The sequence below is a fragment of the Physeter macrocephalus genome, chromosome 14, assembly GCF_002837175.3.
Source record: "Physeter macrocephalus isolate SW-GA chromosome 14, ASM283717v5, whole genome shotgun sequence".
Taxonomy (NCBI): Eukaryota; Metazoa; Chordata; class Mammalia; order Artiodactyla; family Physeteridae; genus Physeter; species Physeter macrocephalus.
Window position 1 is genome coordinate 115,252,290 of NC_041227.1, and position 24,634 is coordinate 115,276,923.

The following is a 24,634-nucleotide window of genomic DNA, read 5'->3' on the forward strand; positions in this document are numbered from 1 at the left end:
AAGCACGGAGTCCTAACCATTGGACCGCCAGGGATTTCCCTTCCCTTCCTCTTTTTGACCTTCTCAGCTCTATATAGCAGCCAGGAGAAGTTCAGATGATAGATACAGGATTATCAGCTGGAGCGAAGCAAGGAGTTGGAGCCAGAACTCAGATCAATGTTTCTTGGACCCTGGAATGTTCTCCTTGGTTTTTTGCCTTGGATGCTCCAGAGCAAGAGGAAATAACTATGAGAGGGCCTGTCATTCGATTTTTCTTTTTTGGACTTTCGCAACTATTCATTCACTCACTCGCTAATTCCCAAGTGCTTACTACGTGCAAAGCTCCATATGGGGCCGCTGGAATACAGTGTGAGCCAAACCAAAGACGGGTTCCCGCCATCAAGGAGGCATTGTCTTAATGCCTTCTTTTGCAAGTTGCAAACGTGAACTCATGTGATTTTCAAAACTAGACGACGAATATATTAGAACTAGGTACACTATACACAAGAGGAAACTAAGGCACTGAGATTTAGAGCCGCAGTGGCTCAAAAACATACACTAATGTCTTTGGTGATCTATTCTGCGCTCCAGGGGCTGCCAGTTACCGGGAGAGTGAATAAAAGGTTGCTTTTGTCTGATATCTGCCCTCATTACTCTCTCTTGTTTCATTTTTTTCCCGCTGACAAATCATCCTTCCACAGAATCCAGTATGCCTGGGAACAGTGGGCCGCTCTAGTAAAAACTACTTTATCCCGCCTGCGCAATCCAGCTGACTTCCGGCTTCCACTGCCCACGTGATCAGGTACCCTTGCTGCGCATGCTTAATAGGAAGTTGGACTATACCACTCTGCCATACCGAAGGAAGATATTTTCTATGTTTTAAAGTTTAAAAGCGATTCCTGATATTAGACTTCTGTTATCCCGGGTATTTACAGAATATATAAGTAAGTTTAGGGTGGCGGAAGATTAAAGGACCGGAGGGGAATACGGGCGAAAGCGGAGCGGGGGGTGGGCTCTCCCCTTCACAGATAATGGGAGGAGCCTGGGGAGAGCAAGTTCTTTCCTTTGGCCGCTGCGGTCGCAGCCATGAGGTAAGGGCTCTCGGGTCTCTGATATTGATTGATTCTGGCTGCGGCCGCACTGCGGGGCTCGGTACCGTAGCCCATGCTGGAAGAGACGGGGTGGAGGCGGCCCTGAAGCGGCGCGTCCCGGAGCTTGGTATAGGCCGGAGCACACTAGCTCCCAGCCTCGAGAGGAGGGGGTGGGGGAGCGCTCCCTACTTTAGGACGGGGGAAAGGCGGGCTTCGCGCCCCACACGTGTCTGAGGATACCCACGCGGGCAGAGGAAAGGCGGCGGCGGGGACTGGGCTGTGGCCCCCTTACTCGCTGGGCCGATCTATGGCTCCGAGCCGATCTCTGCTTCCATGTGACGTAAGACAGGTCGCGAGTAGGCCCCAAGCCTCCGACTGCCGAGAGCGAAACGATCCCTGGGACCTTGATGCTTTCTACCCCGTAGACCCGTTATAAGAAAAATTTTAAGGCTAGTTTATTAATGGGATAAGAAAGGGAAAACGAGCCCAGGAAGCAAAGGACTAGATTAACTAGCAAATCAGTCCCACTGGCCTCGGATTCTTCACGTTAAACACTTGTTTTTAGTGCTGGGTACCAGAAAGGGCATAAGCCTTATTTTCATTCCAATTGTATCCATTAGCCTCCTTTTCCAGAGGAGAAAACAGACACAGAATAAGACATAACCTATAGGTTGTCGACATCCCAGGGTGGGCTGTTGCCTCCTACAGGAATTCACAGGCAAAGCTTTACAAAGGTCTTGGTATAGGGAAGATTATTAACCTGGGGCTGCGTCGTGGGTGGCAAAAGTCTGGGGGGACATGTTTGTCTTTAGTACTAAATGCATATACACACGCACTCCCCCCCACCTCCACCATGTTTCACAACATTAGAAGACTTTGAAGGACAGGCCTTGTTGGGGATGCTTATTCTTGCCCAGGAATGGTTTCCAGGACCTGATAGTGTTTTCTGTTTGTCCCAGTATGCTCAGGCTTCAGAAGAGGCTTGCTTCCAGTGTCCTTCGCTGTGGCAAAAAGAAGGTCTGGTTGGACCCCAATGAGACTAATGAAATCGCCAATGCCAACTCCCGTGAGTTCTTGGGGTCTAAGTTCCTTCTTCATCCTATCCCTTTCTCATCCTTTGTGCAATGAAAGGTGACACGATTGTGTTGACTGTTAACAAACCTAGGAGAGCTCATAGTTTGGGGGGGGTTATAAAATGGAGGAGTCACAGAAATATGGAATGCCAGGTGTTCTCTTCCTGCCACTTGCCAGAATGACAGGATGGAAGTTAATGGAACCACCCAATGTTATATCAATAAATATCGCTAGAGTGGATGTTCCGTTTTATAGCTGTGAGAAGGATTTGTGAAGAGACAGTACAAGGACTGGGGCGGGGTAGAGATGGCCAATGAAATGGTGAATTGGAAAGGCCTGGGGCCTCAGACTTTATTAGAGGCCTGTTTGCATATAATTCAAAGTAGTAAGACAGTGTCAGTCCTGCAGATAACATCAACATGCCCACATTACTTCAACATAATATTGTTACAGGGAAAAAGTATTCAATGACATTGTTTAAAACTGTAAGGCAGACTTTATTCAGAATAATTGCAGTAGTTACAGGGACCAATGGGATTTTACTTTGGGGGAGAGAGATTGAGATGAAGTCAGAATATAGCGTGGGCAAGTAGGAATTTATAGCCAGGGAGCATGGTGTAGGGGATCCGTGGATGGGAAATTACTAAGAGGGCAATAAACTATAATGGAAAAGAATATATATATAAAGAATGTATGTATGTGTATAACTGAATCACTGTGCTGTACAGCAGAAATTTACACAACATTGTCTTAATTGTTTCTTTTTAAAAAAAAAAAGGAAATTACTAAGGAAACAGAGGTAAGGGGGATTCTGGCCTGGGTGGTCAGATATCAGGGGTAGGGGTTTCTGCTTAACTAACTTAAGCAGAGTTTTTACTAAAACTAGAATTTACAAGGAAGTGTACAGATGGGCCTAAGAGAAGCTTCAGGAACCTGATGAAAGTTTGGTCAAGCAGGAATTTTTGTGAATATCAGGGAAATCCTTTACCTGTTTGGGTTTGTGCTATTGTAATGTGTGCTCAAAAAATCCTTATTTTAGACTGGTAGCTAATAGGTGAAACAGGATCTGAAGGACTAGGCCGTATTTGTATGCTATTTTGATCACATATCCCCACATATGTGTATTTGGAGTGTGCTGTAAAACATCTAAAAGGGTAGAGGTTTTTTGTTGTTGCTGTGTTTTGTTTTTTAAGAAAGAAATAGAAGTTCCCCAATTTCCACCATTTTTGAAAACCAGGGATGTGAGCAGCATCTCTGGCATGTCCTGTTTGGACTCTGCTTTGTGACTGGTGTACTTGGGGCTAGGCCCCACCTGACTGACCAGGTGCATTGTGATTTCCTAGGTCAGCAGATCCGGAAACTGATCAAAGATGGGCTTATTATCCGGAAGCCTGTGACAGTCCATTCCCGGGCTCGATGCCGAAAAAACACCTTGGCTCGCCGGAAGGGCAGGCATATGGGCATAGGTAAGTACGTTCTTCCCTTTTCTCTTAAGACTTAGGGAATGATAAATGATTAAGTCTAGACTAGGAAATATTCAGAAACCTTTCCCATTCTGACTCATTTTGAGCCCTTTTCCTACTCTCTGTTTTTCTCTCTGCAAATCAGAAAGTTGGCACTGTTGTTGGAGTTGAAGGTATTGGTAGAAAGAGGTCACATTTATTGAGCACCTATACCCTCGTACCCTACCCATCCATTCTACTGGATGCTTGGGAAATGTCCAAAAAATCCTAAAACCGCTTTCTAGGCTCAGGATGACCTAGGGAGATGAAGGTCGCATCACCTTTTTAAAGCCCTTCCAGCTTACCATACTGCCTTGGTGCATGCCCTGTCATATCGACATTCTGTGGAGTGAATGGGGAATAATTGCCTTGTTTGTGCTTCCTTAAAAATTGAGGAAATAAATTAAATACTTGGGATCATCATCTGTAAAGTGGAAATAAAGCTACTTAAAGTGAGGTACAACTCTTGGCCCGTGACCCAAAGAGTTATAAAGTGTTTCAGAAATTGGTAGCTATCGTTGTGACCAGTCAGCTGGCTCTAGTAACCCAGATGCACTACAGTGCGCCTGACTCATCTTCCTCGTAGGTAAGCGAAAGGGTACTGCCAATGCTCGAATGCCCGAGAAGGTAACCTGGATGAGGAGGATGAGAATTCTGCGCCGGCTGCTCAGAAGGTACCGTGAATCTAAGAAGATTGACCGCCACATGTAAGTACCTTCTCTCGGGCCCACCAAGACCCATTGCTGTTTCGATGGCTTGTTCTTTGCACAGATATAAGCTCTGTCTCATTGGCCTTGGGGAGAGAGCCATGTGTCTTGGTATTTTCTAAGAAAGTTCTTCTGTTCTGTCCTGTTCTTCTGCCCACATACACCATCAGGACAGCCTAAGAATTAAGTTTATCTGCCAGGTGAGCTCTTCTGTCTAGAAATTGCACAAAAAGTCCTGGTTTGGGGGAAAGAAGTCCCTGCAGCAAGAAGAGAGGAAAGGAACCCTACATGCTTAGGGGCCTTGTGTAGAGGAGCAGATCACAGGCCAGCCTCTGTGTTGATCCCATTGCTGACCAGAACCTCTAATCCTTGTACGCTACAGGTACCACAGCCTGTACCTGAAAGTGAAGGGTAATGTGTTCAAAAACAAGCGGATTCTCATGGAACATATCCACAAGCTGAAGGCAGACAAGGCTCGCAAGAAGCTTCTGGCGTAAGTTTCTTTAGGAATTGGTGTCTGTCACAGGGGTGAGTTCTGAGACATTTAAAATGTGCTGATGTCTAATCTTGACTTACATGCAGTCTGTCCAGAATACAGTTGTTGTGTTAGAGGTATGTGCTGCTCTGTCCTGTACATACCCACATACCACCTACCGTCAATGTCAGGGTAGTGTGGGGACTTATTGGCTAGTCGAAGCAGGAGCTCTTGGTGTCCCCAGCAGCTCACCCGTCTTCTCTCTTCCATTACCCAGGGACCAGGCTGAGGCCCGCCGGTCTAAGACCAAGGAAGCCCGCAAGCGCCGTGAAGAGAGGCTCCAGGCCAAGAAGGAGGAAATCATCAAGACTCTGTCCAAGGAGGAAGAGACCAAGAAATAAAGTTCTCCTTTTCTTCTCTGTACATAGTGGCCTCAGCAATTACATAGATTACTCATTCAATAAAAAAACAAGGCTTTATCTGCTTACCTCTCTGCTTCTAGTTTCTGGCTGCTTGGTGGGTCTTCACTGTTTACAGGGCCAGAACTGAGGAATGAGATACAGGCCATTCCCTGGGTTCCTGCTTCATTTCTTCCTTGGCTCCTGGCCTCTGGTCAGGCTCATGCCCCCTCCGTCCGTGGGGTGTGGGGCCTACTTTGAAGGGAGGAGAGGAAGGGCTTCTGCCCAAGCCTCAAAGACTATGCCTCAAAACTGCCCTTTTCAGCAGAGCATGAGTGGCACCTCAGACATGGTCTCAGATGTTGGTTGGGAACCAGTATTCAGTTGTGGCATGAGTTGTCACATTATTTTAAAACAAAATAATATGCTTGCACTGAGGTTCAAGGTTGTGGTCTACTGCCTTGGAACTCCAGGACGGTGGGAATTTGAGCCACCACCAGTCCAGAAGGTATGATCTGGATTTGAACTGCTGACTACTGCCTAAGCTGTCTTTAGACAGCCTTATTGAGATAGAACTGAAGCTGTCATCTTGAGCATCCCAATTTCTATTTCTAAACTTTTTTTCTTTCCTGTCCTTAGAAGGATTGTTTCCTGTTTTGTTTTTTGGTTTATAACCATCAAAAATGGCCCAAAGAAAAAAGGCTTTCTCAGCAGAAGTTGGAATAAAGGCACATAACATACACACTTGTCACAGCAATTTTGAGTTACTTAATTCATATCCCTTTTTACAAATGAGAAGTAGGCTTTATTTTGCCTATTAACGTAGTAGTAAGCACCAATGAATTTTTCAGTAAAGTGTCTGCTCTGTGAGCCAAGTTACTGAGGCAGTTTACACTGACTTGTATTGATTCTATAATTTTCACAACATTGTAAAGTAGGTTATTAGCTTCTCCATTTTAAAAGCAGATGAGAAAAGAGGTGAAGCCAGATGTTGGATTCACCTGTTAAGACGGCCTGAATGGGAAAAATGGATTCAAGATGAAGTAAGATAGGACTTTGTAGACTGATTACGGAGGCCTCAGGAATAAGGCTAGCTTGGTCCCCAGGCCTCGAGCTTTGGAGGACTAGGCAGGAGATGCCTTTGGTGATCAGGAGAAGAAACTAGTGGTAGGGAGAATTCCTGGAAGAGCCGAGTTGAATATTTTGAGTGGGTGGCAGTTTGAGTGACAGGTGTCCTGGTGGAAGGGGTCAGTCAGTCAGTTAAATACAGGAGTGTCAGCTCAGGTGAGAAGTCTGGGGAGGAAAGTTGGGCACAGCTATGACTGGTGTGCCCGTCCTGCGGTCTACCGTCTCTGAGGAACTCTTGCTTGTGGGCAGTAATGCGAAGGCCAATGAGGTGTCTTCAGGATATGTACTGGGCACATGTTTCCATCTGCACTTGGGTGGGAAAGGCAGGGCTAAAGCGATCCTGGGGGCAGCAGACCTATCCCCAGCTCTGCCTGCAGTGTCCTCGTGCAGTCTGGACAGGTGGGGATGTGGGTAGCCCAAGGCAGGGAGGCCCAGACAGAATAGTCCAGACAACCTCCATCACCACCCATGTGCATCAGAGCCCCAGCTGAGAGGACACTGATTTTTGGTTTCCCTGTTGCCACCATAGCAGCCTGTGCATAATGTAACCTTAGGCTTGCTCTAAGCCTGTCATTTCATGTGGGGAAGCTGTGGCCTGGAAGAAAAGCCTCCGCTAAGCTACTTGGAGCTTGAGATGCCTTCTTCCCAGAGGAGGAAGGGCATTGAAGGCCGCCCACCTCCACTTCCTCCAGGCAGTAGAGGGATGACAGGAAGGAGATAAGGACCTTTACTGAGGCTCCAGAACCTGCAGCACAGAAAAGGTTTCCACCATGGACCAGGAGATGGTGCTGTTCTCTCGCAGGTCACTGAAGGTGTAGGAAACTGCCTCACTTTTGGCGGGGTTGGGGGGAAGAATCAGGTTGGAGGAGCCTATCTCTTGGGAAGCCTTGCATGTAGAAGACACTTCTTTCTGAAGCTTACCCCAGGCCTAAGCTTACCTCTTTCCACCACAGGCCTCTAAGGCCTTACCAGGGCAGTGCCTAGGAGGGCCCCCTTAGCAGGCAGGCAGACCCCTTAAAGTAACCGCTGGGTTACCCCTTAAGGTAACCGCTGGGTCTCTTCCAGGTCCTGGAGCCTTGTGAAATTCGGATGAAAAGACGTGTCCATTCTCTCAAGAGTTTGCAACTGGTCCCACCATATAATTTTACCCTTTAAAGGGGCTCATGGCCCTGAGGTAAAGACTCCATCAGCAAGTCCAACTCCATTTCTGGAGGAGGAAACTGAGGCCTGGAGGGGCCAATGACTCCCCAGAATACCAGTGCGGCTTGAACACTAGCACCCAACTTTGAGTCCTCCAGACCAGACGTGGGAGGGGGTAACTCGGAGTGGGCTGCAGCCGAGAGGTACAGAGCACAGCTGCTGCTGCAGGGCCACAAGCTGGATGAGGGGTACAGGGTACAGTGGGTGCTCTCTCAGAGGCTGAGACAGACCACCTAGGCTGACTCCCCAAAGCACAGGGAGGGCCAAGGCCAGAGGTACACTGGCTGGTCGCACTCTCCGGCAGGTGCCTCCAATGTCCTAAGCGTTGGGGAGGGGGTGTTAAGAATGGTGGGGGGGTAAAAAGAAGGCTGAAGGGGCCAAAGGGAGTGGTGCTAGAAAGATGGATGGGGTTGCACAGAGGGGACCTGTCTGTCTCCCCACCCACTGCCTCGTATCAATCTCTCTGCCCTTTGAGGCCTCTTGTCTCTTGCCCCCAGACTCCCCCTCTTTTTGTCTCCCCTAAACCTTAATCCCCACAGGGTACATGCCGGCTTAAGCTCAGGCTGAGGTGGGGGGATGGAGGGCACGTGTGGGTCAGACAACAGAGCCAAATGGGGGGTTGGCACCACCAGCAGGTTGCTTGACATCCTCTGCCCCAGGCCAATGGTGTCGCTGGTCCTGCTACCCCCAGAGTGGGCACGGAGGAGGGCAGAGGCTGCGGTGGGGACACCAGCTGTTCCCAGCCCCAGGCTGTGAGCGTGCTGTTAGTGGTCCAGCCACCACCGGAAGAAGCTGCTGTGCTCAGCAGTGCGTCAGATGAGCTGGGGAGGAGGCAGGGGTCCAGGCCAGCTGCTGGCCGGTGCAGACACAAGTGGGTGTGCAGAAGGTTTGGCTGAAAGGCTCTGACCCTCTCCAGTGGAGTAGGGTCTTGATCCCTGGAGCCCCCAGCCCAGGATTTCAAGGTGTCTCTGTTTCCATCGTGCTGGTTTAAGCCACTGAGGGACCCAGGGTCAGGTGGGGGAAGAGCTGAACTGAGAGGCAAGAGATAGAATTTCTGAGACCAGCTTGACCGTTAATTTGCTGGGTGACCTTGGGCAAGTTTCTAGTCTGCTCTGGGCCTCAGTTGCTCCAAGTATAAAAGGGGAAAGGTTTGGGCTGGTTAATTTGTATGACCATGGACAAGCCACCTAATATCTCTGGGTCTCAGTTTCATCATCTGTGAAAAGGGGACACCACCACTTTCCTCACCGGGTCCTCAGAGGATAAAATAAAATTAAGTTCCTGGCATAGTTTCCCTGGCACAGTAGGTGCCTGTTTGTGTGAGTTCCCCTCTTTTTAAGACTCTGGACTGGGTTTGTGACCCCTTTATCCAGTCCCATCATCGGGGGTCCTAGGAAGGGGGTCACCCTCCTTCTCCTGCTCCCCCTACCACCCCCAAGCTCTAGAGTCATCCCTGAAGCAGCCCAGAGAAAGCGGTTGGGGACCCAGGGTCTGGCCCCACGGGGCCTACCTTGATTTGGGGGGGCTGGAAGGCAGAGCCGGATGGGCGAGTCTCCGGGGGAGCAGGCCCCCCCCCCCGCATTCTGGCAGCACGGCGTTGCCCTGGCACCGCCTCTCTCTCTCCTCTCTCTCTCTCTCTCTCTCTCTCTCTCTCTCTCTCTCTCTCTCTCTCTCTCTCTCTCTCGGCGCTCCCCTCTGCCTATAAATAGCACAGGACGTGCTCGCCTGGGCGATGACGCGGCCGGGCGTGCGGACGGGAAAGAGGCGGCTCAGCCGGAGCAGGTGGGCGGCGGGCACCGCTGGGGGCGGGGCGCCACCGCGGCCCCCCTGGCGCCAGGCTCCCGATGAGTCATCTCAGGGCCCCACCGTCCGCGGCTGTACTCGCCGCCAACGTATCTGCCTCGGGTTTAGGGGGCTGCGGGGGCGAGGCTGATCTCGGGTGGGTATTGAGCCCCCCCGCCCCCGCCCCTGGGTACGGCTGGTCTCCGAGGGCATCTCTGCCTGGGCCGGAACGGCCCAGACGCAGAGGTGTGTGCCCGCCCCCTGCGCGAGGCAGGAGCGCCTCGAACCAGAAAGTGGCCGCAGCCCCACCCTCTCTCTCTCCGGCGTCCCCCAAACCTCCTGCCCCACTTCCTCAGATCCCGCCTGGCTCAGGCTGCTTGGGTGGAAGGGAGTGAGAAGGCTTGGGGACCCTCACTGTCAGGGCCAGCTGTCCCCACACCCCTCCTCTCGGAGATGAACGCATTCTCCGACCTTCAGGCTGTCTCCTTTCCGCACCTCCACCGCCACCCACCCCCGCCCCCCGACCCCTTGCCCCTTCCCTTCCTCTAGCCCAAGCAGATAGAGCAGACAGGTTGGGACAAGAAACATTTAATTAGGAGTCTGGGGGCTCCGCAATGCCCCAGCAGACGCCTCATGCAGCCTCATGTACAGTGGGCATTGGGCCCGCCCCTGGGACATTGCCGGAGGGGGGGCCCTCATGGCAGCAAACAGGGCAGTGTGGCTTGAGTACCCCCGCTCTGCGAGGGAGAGGTGGGGCAGGGGCCAGTGGGTAGGAGGATGTGTCCCTCCCACTGCATGGGAGGGTGTGACGGTGCCTAGGATGGGGGGTGGCATTGGCTGGCACGATCAAGGGCACAAGAGGAGGCTCTGAGCTTGGGGGGAGAGGGAAGTTGGCACCAGAGAAAAGCAACCTGCAAGGGAAGGGTCCTCTTTGCGTGTCCCCACCGCCCCCCTCAGGATGCCTACCCACTTCCCCTCCTGGTGCTCCAACAGAATTCGTTGTCTGTTTCCCACTCCTACTCTTCCTCCCAGGGCTCTGCGTCCTGGACAAGGGACCCCTGCAACGGCAGCCCTGTCCCCTGCAGAGCCTGGAGAGAGGGGGTGAGGGAAGGTCACTGCGGGGTCAGCCCTGAAGGTTGGGTTCCTGGGGTGGGCCTGGAGAGGACTGGGACAGGAACTGAGCTTTTAGAGTCCTGACAGTGAACTGGGGGTTATTTTGAGCAGGCGTGGGCCAGTCTTTTGTTCTTAATCGGGTTTCTGTGTTCAGGCCGCTCTTGGGTGTCCTTTCCCAGTGCACAAGGGTAGGATGAGGCTGCTCTGTGGTGACTGTGCTACTTGAGGGGACAGTCTCTGATTTACCACAGCTTCCCCAGACCTCAGCCCTCCCCTCCTCTGTCCACCCAGGTTTCAAGTAATGGGAGAGATAACCACAGAACTTTCCTGAGAATTGATGGAGTGACAGAGGTGGTGAGACCAGGATCCTTCTGCAGCCCTGAATTCCCTCCCTACCCAGAGCTGGGGCTAAGGGACCCGGGAAGGCACCTTCCCAAGGCCCCACTTCCAAAGGGGCAGCTGCAGGGTCACACACACAAAGACCCGAGCAGGGGCTCTGTGAGGAGAGGGGAGCTGTCAGGCAGGCAAAGATGCTGTGGGCAGGGAAAGGTCTCTGGAAGAGGCAGCAGGGAAGTTCCCCAGGAACTTCCTCTCAGGGCCGGACTCAGCATGGCAACGGGCTTTGGGAATGCATGGGCACCAGGGGGACCCACCTGGAGCTTTCTCATCCCCTCCCACTTTCTCCTCCTCCCCACCTCCAAGTCTCAGAGCAGCAACCTCCTCAGGGCACCCCAGGACCCATGAAATAAAACCCTCCTCAGTGCAGAAGCCTCCCAAGCCATGGTGACTGGCCCCTAGGAGAAGGGCAGAGGAAGAGAGAGTGTGGGCAGATGCCTGCTCCCCTCCTGGGGCCAGAAGCAAGGGCTGGGCACAGGCCAGGGTGGCTTCTGGGTTCTCTTGGCTCTTCTCAGATCTCGGTCAGGATGTTGGCTGGCACCAGACCTCGCTTCTTGCCACTGCTGACGCGGATGAAGCCATCAGCATCCTTGCTCCTGCCGACGCCCACACAGATCTGAGCGGAAGAGACATGAGGCTGAGGCTTGGCACTGCCTGCATCCCTGGCCCCAAGTCCTGCTGATGGCTCCCAGGCGGTCCATCCCAGGGGATGACGGGACCAGCATCAGATGTGGTTGGAGCCCGGATGATGGGAGCAGATCCCATGAGAGTACAGGGTGCAAGACCAGGCAGTCAGCAGACACAGAGCATCGCTGCGGGTCTGACCTTTGAGATCAGCTGGTCTGATGCCCCTGACAAACTACCATTTCACAGAGGAGGTAACAGGGGGAAAAGGACTTGCCCGTGGTTAACAAGAACCCAAAGGCAGAGCCAGCATTCAAACCCAAGCCTCTAGACTCCTAATCCAGTGCTCCTCCCCCGACTGTCTCTAACATAACTCAGCCCTCTGCCTGTGTTAGCTGCCAGCCCCAGTTCCCAGAGGGGAGGACAGGAGAGCCCTGCAGTCCCACCGCTGCCTTTTTTTTTTTTTTTTTTTTTTTTTTTTTTTTTAAAGGGAATTTCAGTTCCCAGACTAGGGATTGAACCCGGCCACGGTAGTGAAAGCCCAGAATCCTAATCACTAGGCCACCAGGGAACTTCCCAGTCCCACTGCTTCTAGCCTGCCTTCCCTCCTGCTGCCAGGCTGCAAGCATCCTCCTCCAGGGCCCTCGCCCACACCCCTGCCTCCTGTCTCCCACGCCCACCTCTCCAGCCATGCAGGGCCCGGGCCCTCACCTGGCTCTCCTTGAGGCTCACGTAGCCCTGTTCCTTGTTCCCGGAGAAGGGTTGGCAGCAGCGCCAAACGTTCTCGCCTGGCCTCACCCGCTGCACGAAATTGGCTGGGAAGAAGCCAACCCGGTCGCCGATCCTGCCCTGGGGATGAGGCCGGCAATGAGCACTCGTGCCACCCCCTGACCCCCACCGCTTTCTCTAGACCTAATGCCCACTCAGAGCCAATGCTGTCACCCTCCAGATTTGGCATCTCTGTATCTGAGCCCCTAGTCGGGTGGCTTCTGGGCTGGAAGGGGCTCAAGGTGGGCGGAGGGACAAGGCTGGGGCAGGGAGGGGCAAAGTGAGAGTGAGGCCTGAGGGTGGGCCCAGGCCCGGCTAGGGCCGGCGGAGGAAGGAGAGGAGGTCTTTGGGGCAGTGCTCTCTGAGGGTGCGGGCTAGTGACGTACCTACCACTCCCCACCCTCCGCTCCCCACCCTGCCAAGTCACCTTCCACCAGTCCTCGTCAGAGTCGTCCACCAGCGTGATCCGGTCTCCAGGCCTGGGATGAGAGAGCGGCGGTGGCACATGGGGCAGGGTGGACCTTCCCACTCCGTATCCCAAAAGTCCTAGGCCCCCAGATCCCCTGCATGGCCCCCTCAGCTGGGGGAGAGCTCTCGATGCCCTTGGAGGGCCCTGAGTGACACTCTCCAGGACAGAGGCCGGGCAGGGGGCAGGAAACGTGACATTAGCACCAATCCCTCTTGGACTCTGGCACCTCTATCTCCTCTTTGGGCTCAGTGGCCTCAAGTGTGCCAGGAGGAGGTTCCTGAAGGTCCGCCTCACACTCATGTTCCAAGGTCTGGGAGCACAGAGCCCTGAGGTTGGAGCCAGGCAGCTGCCCGGGGCGGGGACTGGGCCGCTGGAGGACTTACTGCAAAGCCAGGTCATTGTTCTCCTGGGGCAGAAACTTGTAGAGCGCGACGTAGGAGTACATGGGCCCCACATCCTTCCGTAGTAGAAGGGGCCTGGGGGCCTGTGGAAAAGCTCTGGGTCATTGATGGGAGGGGGACACCTTTCTTATGCCACCCACTCTCCCCTTGCCCTGACCTTGCCTACCCTGGGGGCTAGGAGATGGGGCACAGTGCTCCTGGGTCAATGACGGGGGAGGTGAAGACTATCCTATCTGCTGTGCTTACACACCCCTGAAGGGACTGGGCCAGGGATGGAGAAGAGGGATCCTCCTCTGCCTGCTGCACCCTAGAACTGCCCACCCTTGGGGGAGTAGGAGTGGGCGCAGTAGGCATTGGGTCAGTGGTGGGAGTGGTAACACCCCTGCCTCCCTGGCCCACTCACCCTGGCATTGCCCATCCCTGTAGACTGAGGATAAATGATGGAGCAGGGATGCGGCCACTCAGCACGCTGTCACCCGCCTAGGGATCCGTGACAAGGAGAAGAACATCCCCTTCCCACCTGGCCTGCGGGGGGCTCACTGCCAGCCCAGCCTCACCTGCTGTCCAGGGCTCTTCTCCTCTGTTCCTGACCCTTCGCTCTCGGCCGGGCCTGTGAATACTGGAGATGCCAGGGTGGGGCGAGGGTGTGAGGCAGCAGGCAGCGGCCCGCACTGTGCTCCCTTCCTGCCCCTGGTCCCCAGTCCCACTCACCGCTGTCGCCAGGGCCCTCCTCCGAGCTGCGGATGCTGCCTTCCCCGTCCTCAACCAGCTCATCCCGCTCGCTCTAGGGACACAGAGAGGGGAGGGCTCAACCCCTGGACCCCCCCAACCCTCTGAGACCTCTGCCCCCGAGGCTCCCCTTTGGTGCTCCCCATACCAAGCTCCGTGTGGGGGACTCAGAGGTGCTGCTGAAGCTGGAGCGGTTCATCAGAGCCAAGGAGGTTCCGTAGCGCAGGGTCTCATAGACGGGGTCCACCTTCCTGCTGGCCCCTACTGAGGAGTCACCATCAAGGCCGGGCACCCTGCTGCCAGCCTCGCTCTGCCCTGAAGTCCTGCATCTCAGCCCTGGCTGCCCTGCTGGCTGTCCTGCTCAGCCAGCCCTAAACTGAAATCTGCACTCCCCTCACCTGCCCCTCCCGGGTCTCCCTCACGGCAGCGAGGGCTCCGTGTCCTCCCACGGTGCCCAGGCACAAACCTGGAGCATCCTGGACCCCTTGCCCACCTCACTGCCTGTGTTCACTCCACCACCTCATCCTACCTCCCAAACATTTCTAGAATTTGTTCACTTCTCTCCATCTCCACCACTACCAGCCTGGTCCAAGCTACCAAACTCTTTCCTGGCAACCATCATGGCCTCCCAACTGGTCTCCCTGCTTCCAGTCCAGCCCCTCCAACCCACACAGTAGCCAGAATGCTCTTGTAAAAACACAAAAATTGACCTTATAATAAAGTCCAAAGACCTGTGGTTACCAAGGGGGAGGCGGGGTGGGGGTGGGGTGGATTGGGAGTTTGGGATCAGCAGATGCAAACTGTTTATACACAGAATGGATAAACAGCAAGGTCCCACTGTAGCGCACAGGGAACTATATTCAATATCCTGTGATAAACCGTAATGGAAAAGAATATGAAAAATAATATATATATATGTATAACTGAATCACTTTGCCGTACAGCAGAAATTAACACAACATTGTAAATCAACTATACTTCAATTAAAAAAAAAAAAAAAGAATAAAGTCCAAAGAACACTCTTAAAATGGACGCCGAGGCCCTGCACCCGGGGTCCCATCTCACCCTTTTACTCTGACTCCCTCAGTCCCAGCCTCATTATCCTTTCTTTAACTCTCTGCCCCTCCCTACCTCTGGCCTGCCTTCTGTCCACACTGGTCTTCCCCAGATCCTCAGACTAATTCCCTATCTTTCAAGTCTCCTGGATGCCTTCTTTGCCTCTGTGGAGGAGGTCGGTGCCGACTTTATCCTCTCTTTATTCCCTATCCTTCTGTTTCAGGCATTCACCAAATGAGGTTTAATTGATGATTTATGTGATTATTTATTTCATGTCTAGCTCCCTTACTAGACCATGAGCTCCACCTTCTTTAGGGCTGTGCTCCCATGTCTAGCACAGTGCCTGGCACTTAGTAGGTGTTCAATAAAGTGTTTGTTGAAGGATGGATGAATGAATGAATGAACTCTACATTCAGGACAGGAGCATCCAAAGAAGGGAAGTGGGGAAAAAAAACCGAAACAAACAAACAAGCAAAAAGAAGAAGAAGAAGTCTAAAAAAAAAAAAAAGAAGGGAGTGGTAGTAGTGCCAAGAACAGGCAGTGCCAGTGTGACTCAGGTGCTCATCTGAGGAGTGCGTGGGTCTCTCATCACACCACAGTGGATCAGGGGCAACGGTGGACACTCACCAGTGGGCGGGGACTCCTTGCTCATGGCACAGGCTGGTGGCGGCTCATGCACCAGGAGGGGGGAGCTGAAGTTGCGGCGGAAGGAGGAGGACTGTGGGAGCAACCAAAAAAGGGAAGTGGGGAAAAAAAACCGAAACAAACAAACAAGCAAAAAGAAGAAGAAGAAGTCTAAAAAAAAAAAAAGAAGGGAGTGGTAGTAGTGCCAAGAACAGGCAGTGCCAGTGTGACTCAGGTGCTCATCTGAGGAGTGCGTGGGTCTCTCATCACACCACAGTGGATCAGGGGCAACGGTGGACACTCACCAGTGGGCGGGGACTCCTTGCTCATGGCACAGGCTGGTGGCGGCTCATGCACCAGGAGGGGGGAGCTGAAGTTGCGGCGGAAGGAGGAGGACTGTGGCGGGGGGTGGGGGGGTGGGGCAGAGAGAGGGCACAGGGAGGTCACAGCCCCTTGAGAGTTTGGCCTTCCCCAAGCCCAAGCACCACCCCACATGAGGAACCTGCCCTGCGGGGCACTCATTCCCCCACATGCCAGGCCTGGGAGCATCAGCCAGCCATCTCTGTGTGGTCCCCACTCACCGTCTTGCCTGGGCATTGCCGGTGGGAGATCTCCTCGGAGCACCAGACGTGGACGCTGACTTTGCATGTCTTACACCGCAAACCCTGCTTGGAGTTTCCTGGGAAGAATGTGGGTTTGGCAAGAGGGGGTGGTCAAGAGAGGCTACCTCCGAGGGCAAAGAGCAAAGGAGGCAGGTTAGGGCATGAGGGAGCAAGGGACTGGGCATCCTCATGCCAGCCTGGGGCCTAGCTCCGACCTCCGCACAGTCGGGGTGGAACCCCCAAGGGTGCTTACGTGTCCTCCCAGAGGGAGGGGCACAGGATTAGCAGCAGCGCAACATCAGGCAGTCAGGTCCGTGGGCCCCCGCCCACACCCACCCCGACCCCTTCTGTTGCCACCCAGGCACCTACCCACAATGAACTGGTGGCACAGCTCACAGGGGCTGGCTCGCTTGAAGACGTGTTCCTGGAAGCTGTGCACCCTCACTGGTTTGAGTGGTGCCAGGGGGCATGGGATGGGGCCGGGGGACAGGGCTGGGGTGGGTAGGCCCCTGTCTGCAGACGCTGGTGGTGGGGAGGGAGGCGGCAGTGGGGGCGGGGGCGTCAGCAGCACCTCGGTGGGGCATTTGAGCTCAGACCCCGAGCGAAAGAAGAAGCTCTCCATGCTCTTACTTCGGAGGATGTTCTTGAGGGAAAGCGAGCGCTTGAACCTCTGGAGCTGAGAGAGGAAAAGGGGCTGTGAGCCTGGAGGGGACTGGCTCCCCGGGATCTCTCCTCGGCCAGCGGCAGCCTGAAGGCTGAGAGCCAGAGGTGAGATGAAGTACTGAGAAAGAGGCTGCCAAGATCCAGAAGGCGGGTCACCATCCCAGGTGCCCACAAGAGCCAGGCAGGGAACCTCCTCGAGCAAAGGAGTTCTGGCTGGAACGGCACCTAATTAGGAGCGGTGGGGACTGGACAGCCAGCGAGTAGCTGCTGGTCTCCTTTAGCCAGCTGAGCTAGTCTGTAGGGGCAGCCCAGCATTGCCAGGTTTCTCAATTTTCAAAAAGAAATCTAGGGCTTCCCTGGTGGCGCAGTGGTTGAGAGTCCGCCTGCCGATGCAGGGGACACGGGTTCGTGCCCCGGTCCGGGAAGATCCCACATGCCGCGGAGCGGCTGGGCCCGTGAGCCATGGCCGCTGAGCCTGCGCGTCCGGAGCCTGTGCCCCGCAACGGGAGAGGCCACAACGGTGAGAGGCCCGCGTACCGCAAAAAAAAAAAAAAAAAGAAAAAGAAATCTAGACTTTGTTTTTTAAAAATATTTATTTGGTTGCATCGGGTCTTAGTTGTGGCAGGCAGTTTCCTTAGTTGCGGCTCGCCAGCTCCTTAGTTGCGGCACACGGGCTCCTTAGTTGCGGCATGTGAACTCTTAGTTGCGGCATGCATGTGGGATCTAGTTCCCTGACCAGGGATCGAACCCGGGCTCCCTGCATTGGGAGTGCGGAATCTCAACCACTGAGCCACGTGGGAAGTCCCTAGACTTTTTTTTTTTTTTTTTATCATCTTTATTGAAGTATAATTGCTTTGCAATGGTGTGTTAGTTTCTGCTGTATAACAAAGTGAATCAGCTATACATATACATATATCCCCATATCTCCTCCCTCTTGCATCTCCCTCACACCCTCCCTACCCCACCCCTAGACTTTTTTTTATAAAAGTAATTTTTAAATAAAAAATATTAATCCATTTCATGAACTTATGAAATTTAAAGTCAGTTAAGAGGGACTTCCTGGTGGTTCAGTGGTTAAGACTCTGTGCTTCCATTGCAGGGGGCACAGGAAAATCTGCATGCTGCGTGCAGCCAAAAAAAAAAAAAAAAAAGTCAGTTAAGAAATCTAGAACTTTATGCGAAATTGGATAGAAACAAATTCAAGAGGTTTTATTTCCTTTTTTCTTCGCAGAAATGGTAGTATACTATTTCTCCCGTGCCTTGCTTTTTTCTTGGAAATCATTCCATACAAATACACAAAAAGAGTTTCACCATTCTTTTTGTATGGCTGCACAGGAATTTCACTGAATGGATGTACCATTTACTCGACTTAACAAAATAACACTTTGGAGGCCAAAACACACCAGGTCCTCGGTCCTTGAACAGGGAGTGGGGGAGCGGTCACCCTGGACCCTCATCCTCAGGGCTGATTCTCCCTCCAAAACACCTCTCCAGTGCATCGCCTGCAACACCTCAGCACCCCAGAGCCCTGCCCTGGTTCAGGTTCCAGCACCCTGTCGGGTTCAGGGCCATAGCTCTGTGCCTCCACCTTGGCCATCCCCACCTGTTCTCCATGCAGCTGCCAGGGAGGTGATCCCTGACCCCGCAAAAAACCTTTCAGGACTCCTCAGGACCCAGCCAAGGCCCCTGTCCCAGCCATGAAACTGCAACTTGGCCAAACCTGCCCTTCCACCCCAGGCCTTCCGCCTGAGCCCAAATGTGCGGACTTGAACTCATCCGTGTTTCATGCCTCTGAGCTTTTTACACGTTTGACCTCTTCTTTGCCTTATCCAGTTATTTCACGCTTTCTTCTTCAGGGTTTCCTGTGATTCTTCCTTCTCTGGGAAGCTGTCTCTTCTTCTGCAGGAATTCCTTTCAGCGGGACCACTCCCTCCTCTGGTTGGCTGCATCTGGATGGGCTTCCATGATAGCTCCGATCAGGTTTATGTTGTCATTTACTTCTCACTCCTCTGGGAGGCTGGGAGGCCCTGGAGGGCGGGGAAAGTCGCTTCAGATCCCCATAATGGGCCTCAGCACAGAGTGGGTGCTCAGTCAATGTTTGTGGAATAAATGATGAGCAAGTGGCTGGAATCCTATATGGAGCACGTGTTCTGGAGTGCAGGGTGGACTCTGCGGTGAGGCCAGAGTTATTTCCGTTGCTCACCCAAACACACCCTTATTCTACCCGAGTGAGATCTGGACCTCTCTACCCAGACCCCTGCCCTACTCCCCTCCTGTTGAAAGCCCTTACTCCTCCCATTCCTTTCTACCAGTTAAAAAAAGAAAAGGGTGGAGGTGGGGGGCAGAGGCCTGGCTCTAGGCAGGGAGACTTGGCCAGGGTTCCCAGCTGGGACACCAGGCAGCCTGTGTGCCATGGATGCCAGCTTGGCAACCATGCCAAGGGAATGGAAGTGGTGGCCCCTCTAGCCCTAGGGAGGCCAGCAGGCCACATGACAGAGGGGGAAGCAGAGAGGGAAATGTCTGGGCAAAAGGCGGGCCCCGGTATGCCAGCTGAAAGGCCAGAGCCCTAGGGGGACTGGCATGCTGAGTTGCTCAGCTCCTTCCAAATCCAGCTTCCTGGCCAGCACTGTGGGCTTCTTTGTGTGTCTCTGAGAAGCAGGGCCCCAGGCCCCAGCTGCCTGGGCTTTGGGGCCGAGGTCGAGGCCCAGAGGGACGATTAATTAGAACACGAATATGTTCTATGTGGCTCTGGGGGCTCTGACAGGCCCCAGAGGGGCGAGTGAACCACCCACTGCTCTGCGCAGGGGCCGTGGGCACAGAGCACAGGAGGTCTCTGGGAGGATGTGCTGGGGGGGGGTGGGGGCAGAACGCAATCTGCGGCCTGAAGGCAAGTTACTTCACTTCCTCTCTCTCTATGTTTCCGTTTCGCCACCTCCAAGTCAGGGTTAGATGCTCTCTAAGCAATACAGGCTCAAGTCCCCAAAGCAAAACCTAAACTTATGAACATCCTGAGGGGCTGTCGTTGTCAGAGTCCTGGAATTGATATGCAGAATCTCATTAACCCTGGCACTACCCACTGAGGTGGTGACAATTATTGGCCCACTTTTCAGATGAGGAACTGAGGGGGTTAAATCACTCACTCATCATGAGTCCGCAGCTGCTAAGTAGCAGAGCCGGGACTTGAACCAGTGGCTTTGGCTGTTGAGCCCAAGTGACCAGGAGCACCCTGCCTTGGCCCTCGCCTCTGGCCCTCAGTTGTGCCATGGGCTTGTCATGAAATGTAGGGTTAGAAGGGACTTGAAAGACTGGGCACATAGAGCAGTCCCCACCCCGCACTGCTCTGGCCACGTCCCCTCTGAATCGTTGTCTGACTCTGTTGGTCACCTCTTGTGACGGCAAGCACATCCTCTCTTGGGACAGTCATTCCATCTTTGGGCAGCTGCAATCGCTGGAAAGTGCTTCCCTATTTAGAGCTGAAACCTGCCTCCCTGCCTATCGGCCCTTGTTTCTCCCTTGGCTCCAGGAAGGGCTACTCCCGCTTACACACATCAGTTCTTCAAATATTTGAAGACATCAATCATGTTCCCCCCTCCTGAGGCCATTATTTCCAAAGTAATCCTCACAGGATGAGATTTCAAGCCTCCCTACTCTCCAGCCTGTGCCCTTTCCTGGTCCCCGCCTGGCCTCAGTGCCAAGAGCCACCTCTGCAGGGTACCAAAAGCCTCTGGAACAGACTGTTCCCCACCACCAGGGCTGCCCCAACTCTGCCCCGGATCCCAGGAGGGTGGAGAAGTGGGAAGGAATGCCACCTGGGGTGGCTGGCAGATGTCAAGGGCTGTGGCTGGAGAGCAGATGACAGCATCTCTGCCAAATGGCTTAATGCCTGCCCACACCAGAGACATCTGGCTTGGCCACCCAAACCTCATTTGGGCTCAGCCTGGCCAGATATTTCCACTCCTGGGACTCCTAGTTGCCAGAGAAGACCTTTCTCTACCTCCCCACCCTCTATCTTTTTGGTGCCCCCACTGTCCCAGGACCCATTCCCTGGCATGAGAAGAAGTCACCACATACCCTGGCAAGCTGGCCCACCTGGACCCCATTCCCTCCCAAAGCACCAGGAGCTTGTCTGGCTTGGAGCCTGGACCATCAGACCTCTTCTTCTGAATCCCCTCCTGGAGGCAGGACCTGGCCTGCCTGCCTCCTCCCCACCTCTCCACACCCTGGACAGTCCCTTCCTTCCTCAGTTCCTGCCAGCTCCTGAAATGGCACTAGGCAGCTGGCAGAGGGTGGTGGCAGATGTGACACAAGCTGACTCAGATGGCAGAGCTGGCATGGCAGGGTCTTTCCAAAGATGGTACCAAAGGGGGTGATGGCAGGCCCTATGTAGTAGGATGGGATGGGGACCCAGAGAGGGCGATGCTGACACTAGGAGGGTGGCTGAGTAGCTTGGGTGCCGGGGTGATACCCGACTTTAGGGTGAGCAGGAGGCTGGACTTGGGCTGGCAAGAAATCCCCAGGGGGCCCCAAACACTGATGAAGAGGTCTGGAATGTTGACTTCACTGCCTAATGAAGACAAGTACACCAGCCACCTCTGTTGTACCTGCCTCAAACTGAGGTGGGTGGGCAGCACCGACCCTCTCCCTTCCTCCTCCTCCACCTCTACAGTCTGAAGACAGAAGCTACTCTGGGACAAGTTGAGGTGGGGGAATGGAAGGAGGCTGGCAAGTGTTCTGAATTCTCTCTCTGCCCACCTCTGCCCTCCTGAGTACCTTCCCCCAGACCTGCAATCCAGACTGTGTTGTTATTACTGAGTCCTTCATAAATGAGGTACAGGGGAGGACGGCAAAGGGGCAGGGCTCCAACTGGCCTGGCACAGAGGGACCAGGTCAGGAGTACACTCCCCTTCCTTCCCTGCTCCGCAGATCTCCATGGCTCAGACCCAGAGGTGATGGCATGGGACAGTCCTTGGGGTGGGAGGAAGGAGGTACAGACCTGCCAGGCCCTGACCACCCCTCCCCACACAGCTGAGCCTGCAGCCTGCTGACTGCTGAGGCAGCACTGCCCAGCCCTACTGCCTGCTCTCAGAGAACTCTTAAGGAGGGGGCTGAGTGGCCAGGCTGTGGTATGGGAATCAGGGCAGTACCTGGGAGGCCCTCAATCCCCTGGGAAGCAAGCAAGGGGTTTGTATGTGTCTGTCCAGGGTGACTAGAAGGCAGCTGTGAAGCTCAGGGGCGCTGGAACTCAGGATGGGGCTCAGTTCCCTCAGGATGGGGATCTTCTGCTTGAAGGAAGCTGTCACAAATATTCCAAGCAACATTCTGCCCCCCAACACCTCATTCCTTTCCCAGGAGACTTGGCTCTCTGAGGGGGAGGTAACTCTGTGGTCTGAGAGCCCAAGGTCTAGTTCTCAGAAGGGAGCAGGAGAAGGTCTAGTGTGAATCTGAAGACTTGGCTGTGGAGACCCACTGGGTCGCTTTGGTTTAGGCATGGGGAGCCGACCTGGGGTGCCTCAGCCAGACACCAGCCATTCTGGTCCTACTCATCTTCCCTTGGTCACTCCCTTGATGACCTTGACCTTCAATTAACCTCACATCCTGGGGGGCAGTCAAGACAGAATTAGGAGGAAGATGGGCATTGGAGAGAGCTATAGATGAGCCCGTGATACCAGGGGAAGCCAAAGACCCCACCCATTTCTGGTCCTGGCTGCCCCCCTCCTCATCTGGGTAACAGAAGCCGGGTGGGAACAATTTACCAGGGTGGAAAGGGAGAGAGTAGTAGTCTTGGCCTGAAATCTGCGGGGGCGGGGGCAGAGAGAGCCCTGCCCCTTCTTCTCTCCCCATCCCCAGGTCCCCTGCTCAGGTTGCTTCCCGCCGAACTTCTTGCGGGTCAGCACCTAGAACTCGGGGAGGGAGCAGGCAGAGTAGAGGCGTGTGTGTGTTGGGGGGGTTGAATGTGAGCAGTGTTCTCCCCACCCCACCGCCTTCAGCGCCAGGAGTCTGGGCTCCGCCTGGCTTCATCGGGGAATAATTTATTCATTGTGACTCCCGCAGGAGTAGCAATCATACATAATTAGGGTTAATTATGACATTCATTAATTATGATGACTTCCCTTTTTGCTTCTACCAGCTCCCCGGCCCCCTCCCCGGCCCACGGCCCGCTGGCGTGGGCTGCCTGTCTTTCGCATCCGGAGCCGCAACAACAGTCCCCGGGTCCCCGCCAGTGATGGCCCGCGCCGCAGCAGCCCCCAGCGCGAACTCACAAGCTGCGCAGCCCCGGGCCGCGGCCTCACGTCCCCGAGCCTAACCCGGTTGGGAGGGGGGGAATGCAGGACTGCGGCGGGTCAGAGAGAGACATCTGGAGAGACTCAGAAATAAACACACAGAGACGCCGAGAGGACCCGAGAGAGACGCACACAGAGAGATACCAAGACAGAGACAAACAGGTTGTAGAGACATTTTCAGAGAGACACAGGCAAAGAGAGAGGGACAGACAGAGACCTGGCGGACACGGGGCGGGGGGGTGCGCCTCGCACGCACACGCGGGCGAGTATACCTGCCCACACCCGCTACACACCGCTACACACTGCCTCCGCCTTCGCTGCGCCGACTCCCTCCAACAAAGCCGAGTTACATACAACCTCCCTGGAGGGTCGCGGTGGAGCGTCCGCTCATCACGCGCGCAAGGGCGTGTCGTGCTTGTGTGATGGGGGCTCCTTGTGGCCCCTCGTCACGAACCCACTGCCCCCGGGTCGCCGCGCGGAGCGTTAGGGACCACACGGGCCCCGCGACTGTGACCCCAGGGCACCCGAGGCCACAGTGGCAACCGCATCGGGAGGAGGGCGCCCGGGCTGGGGGCGCACTGGGCAGGGGTCCAGGCCTCGCGCCTCCCGAGTTACCTTGGTTTCCTGGAGGGCAAAGACGGTCCCCGGGGGGGTGTAGGTGGCCGCGTCATCCGGTTCGTTCTCTTTCTCGCTCATTTCGGTCATGGTTAGGCGAGAGGGGAAGAGAGGGTGCCGAGACCCGACGGCAGCCCGGCTGGAGGCAGGCTGAGGGTGGCAGGCGTCTCTCTGGGACCCTGAAGCCCTTCTCTAGAGACTGGCCCCCAACGAACCCCAGGAGAAACCCGCCCAGGCAAGGCACCCCCCCACTCCCGGGTGCGGGCGGAGAAAGTTCCCGGGTTGGTGGGTGAGAGGAGGTAATTACACGGAGCCGCGGGAGCCGTACGACCCCAGGAGTGAGGACCAAGGATGCTGCTCCGAGCGAGGGGAGGAGGGAAGTGGGGACTCGGGGATGAGCCGAGGGAGGGAGCGATGAAGCTGTCAGTGTCCGGCAGGCTACGCCGTCCTCTGCGCCCGCCCCCCACCTCCCCTCCCCTTCCCCTCCCCCCGCGAGCCCCAGCCGGGCACCCCCTCCGCCCAGTCCTCGCCTCCCAACTTTGATTTAGGAGGTCGCCTGGTCCCTCCCCTTTCCCTCCGCAGCTCCCCAGCGCCTCTATGCAAATAAGGTTCTCAGCTATTGGCTGCCGCGGTGGCCAGGAGGGCGAGCTGGGCGGAGCCTGGTGGGGGGGCTTGACAAGATGGGGAGGGGCTTGGAGGGTAAAGAAGTGGAGGGAGCAGTTTTACCTGAAAAACCCGGAATTGGGGGCGTGACAAAGTTGAAGGAAGCCTCAGGAGATCATTTTCGAGTCTGGAAGGGTTGGGGGGGGGAATAGAAATAGGTTGGATCTGCAGAAGGATAGCTGAAAGTGAGATAAAGGTAGGACTTCCTGATAGCGACGTGAGGAATGGGGACACTTCCACCCAATTAACTTGATGTCTCTCTGCCCTGGAGACACTCTCCGCAAATGCGTCTCT

General features: G+C 54.8%; 2 protein-coding genes across 3 annotated transcripts; one reads left to right on the plus strand and one right to left on the minus strand.

Moving 5' to 3' along the window:
• Positions 1-995: 995 nt before the first annotated feature.
• RPL19 (ribosomal protein L19) lies at positions 996-5,315 on the plus strand. Its single transcript, XM_007112554.3, has 6 exons — positions 996-1,070; positions 2,030-2,136; positions 3,488-3,610; positions 4,233-4,353; positions 4,736-4,846; positions 5,106-5,315. The coding sequence occupies exons 1-6, from the start codon at positions 1,066-1,068 to the stop codon at positions 5,227-5,229; spliced, it is 591 nt and encodes a 196-aa protein (XP_007112616.1). The 5' UTR covers positions 996-1,065; the 3' UTR covers positions 5,230-5,315.
• A 4,593-nt stretch (positions 5,316-9,908) lies between these two features.
• STAC2 (SH3 and cysteine rich domain 2) lies at positions 9,909-24,115 on the minus strand. Of its 2 annotated transcripts, XM_028499776.1 has the most exons (11): positions 23,678-24,115; positions 16,488-16,794; positions 16,098-16,195; positions 15,822-15,912; positions 13,985-14,100; positions 13,819-13,891; positions 13,665-13,726; positions 13,090-13,190; positions 12,665-12,716; positions 12,181-12,318; positions 9,909-11,461 (listed from the first exon to the last, which is right to left on the minus strand). In XM_028499776.1, exons 1-11 carry the CDS (start codon positions 23,765-23,767, stop codon positions 11,357-11,359), a joined length of 1,233 nt encoding a protein of 410 aa, XP_028355577.1. In that variant the 5' UTR covers positions 23,768-24,115; the 3' UTR covers positions 9,909-11,356. The 2 variants fall into 2 exon arrangements, with proteins under 2 accessions (XP_028355577.1, XP_054946721.1); XM_055090746.1 differs by lacking the exons at positions 13,985-14,100; positions 15,822-15,912.
• Positions 24,116-24,634: the final 519 nt, after the last annotated feature.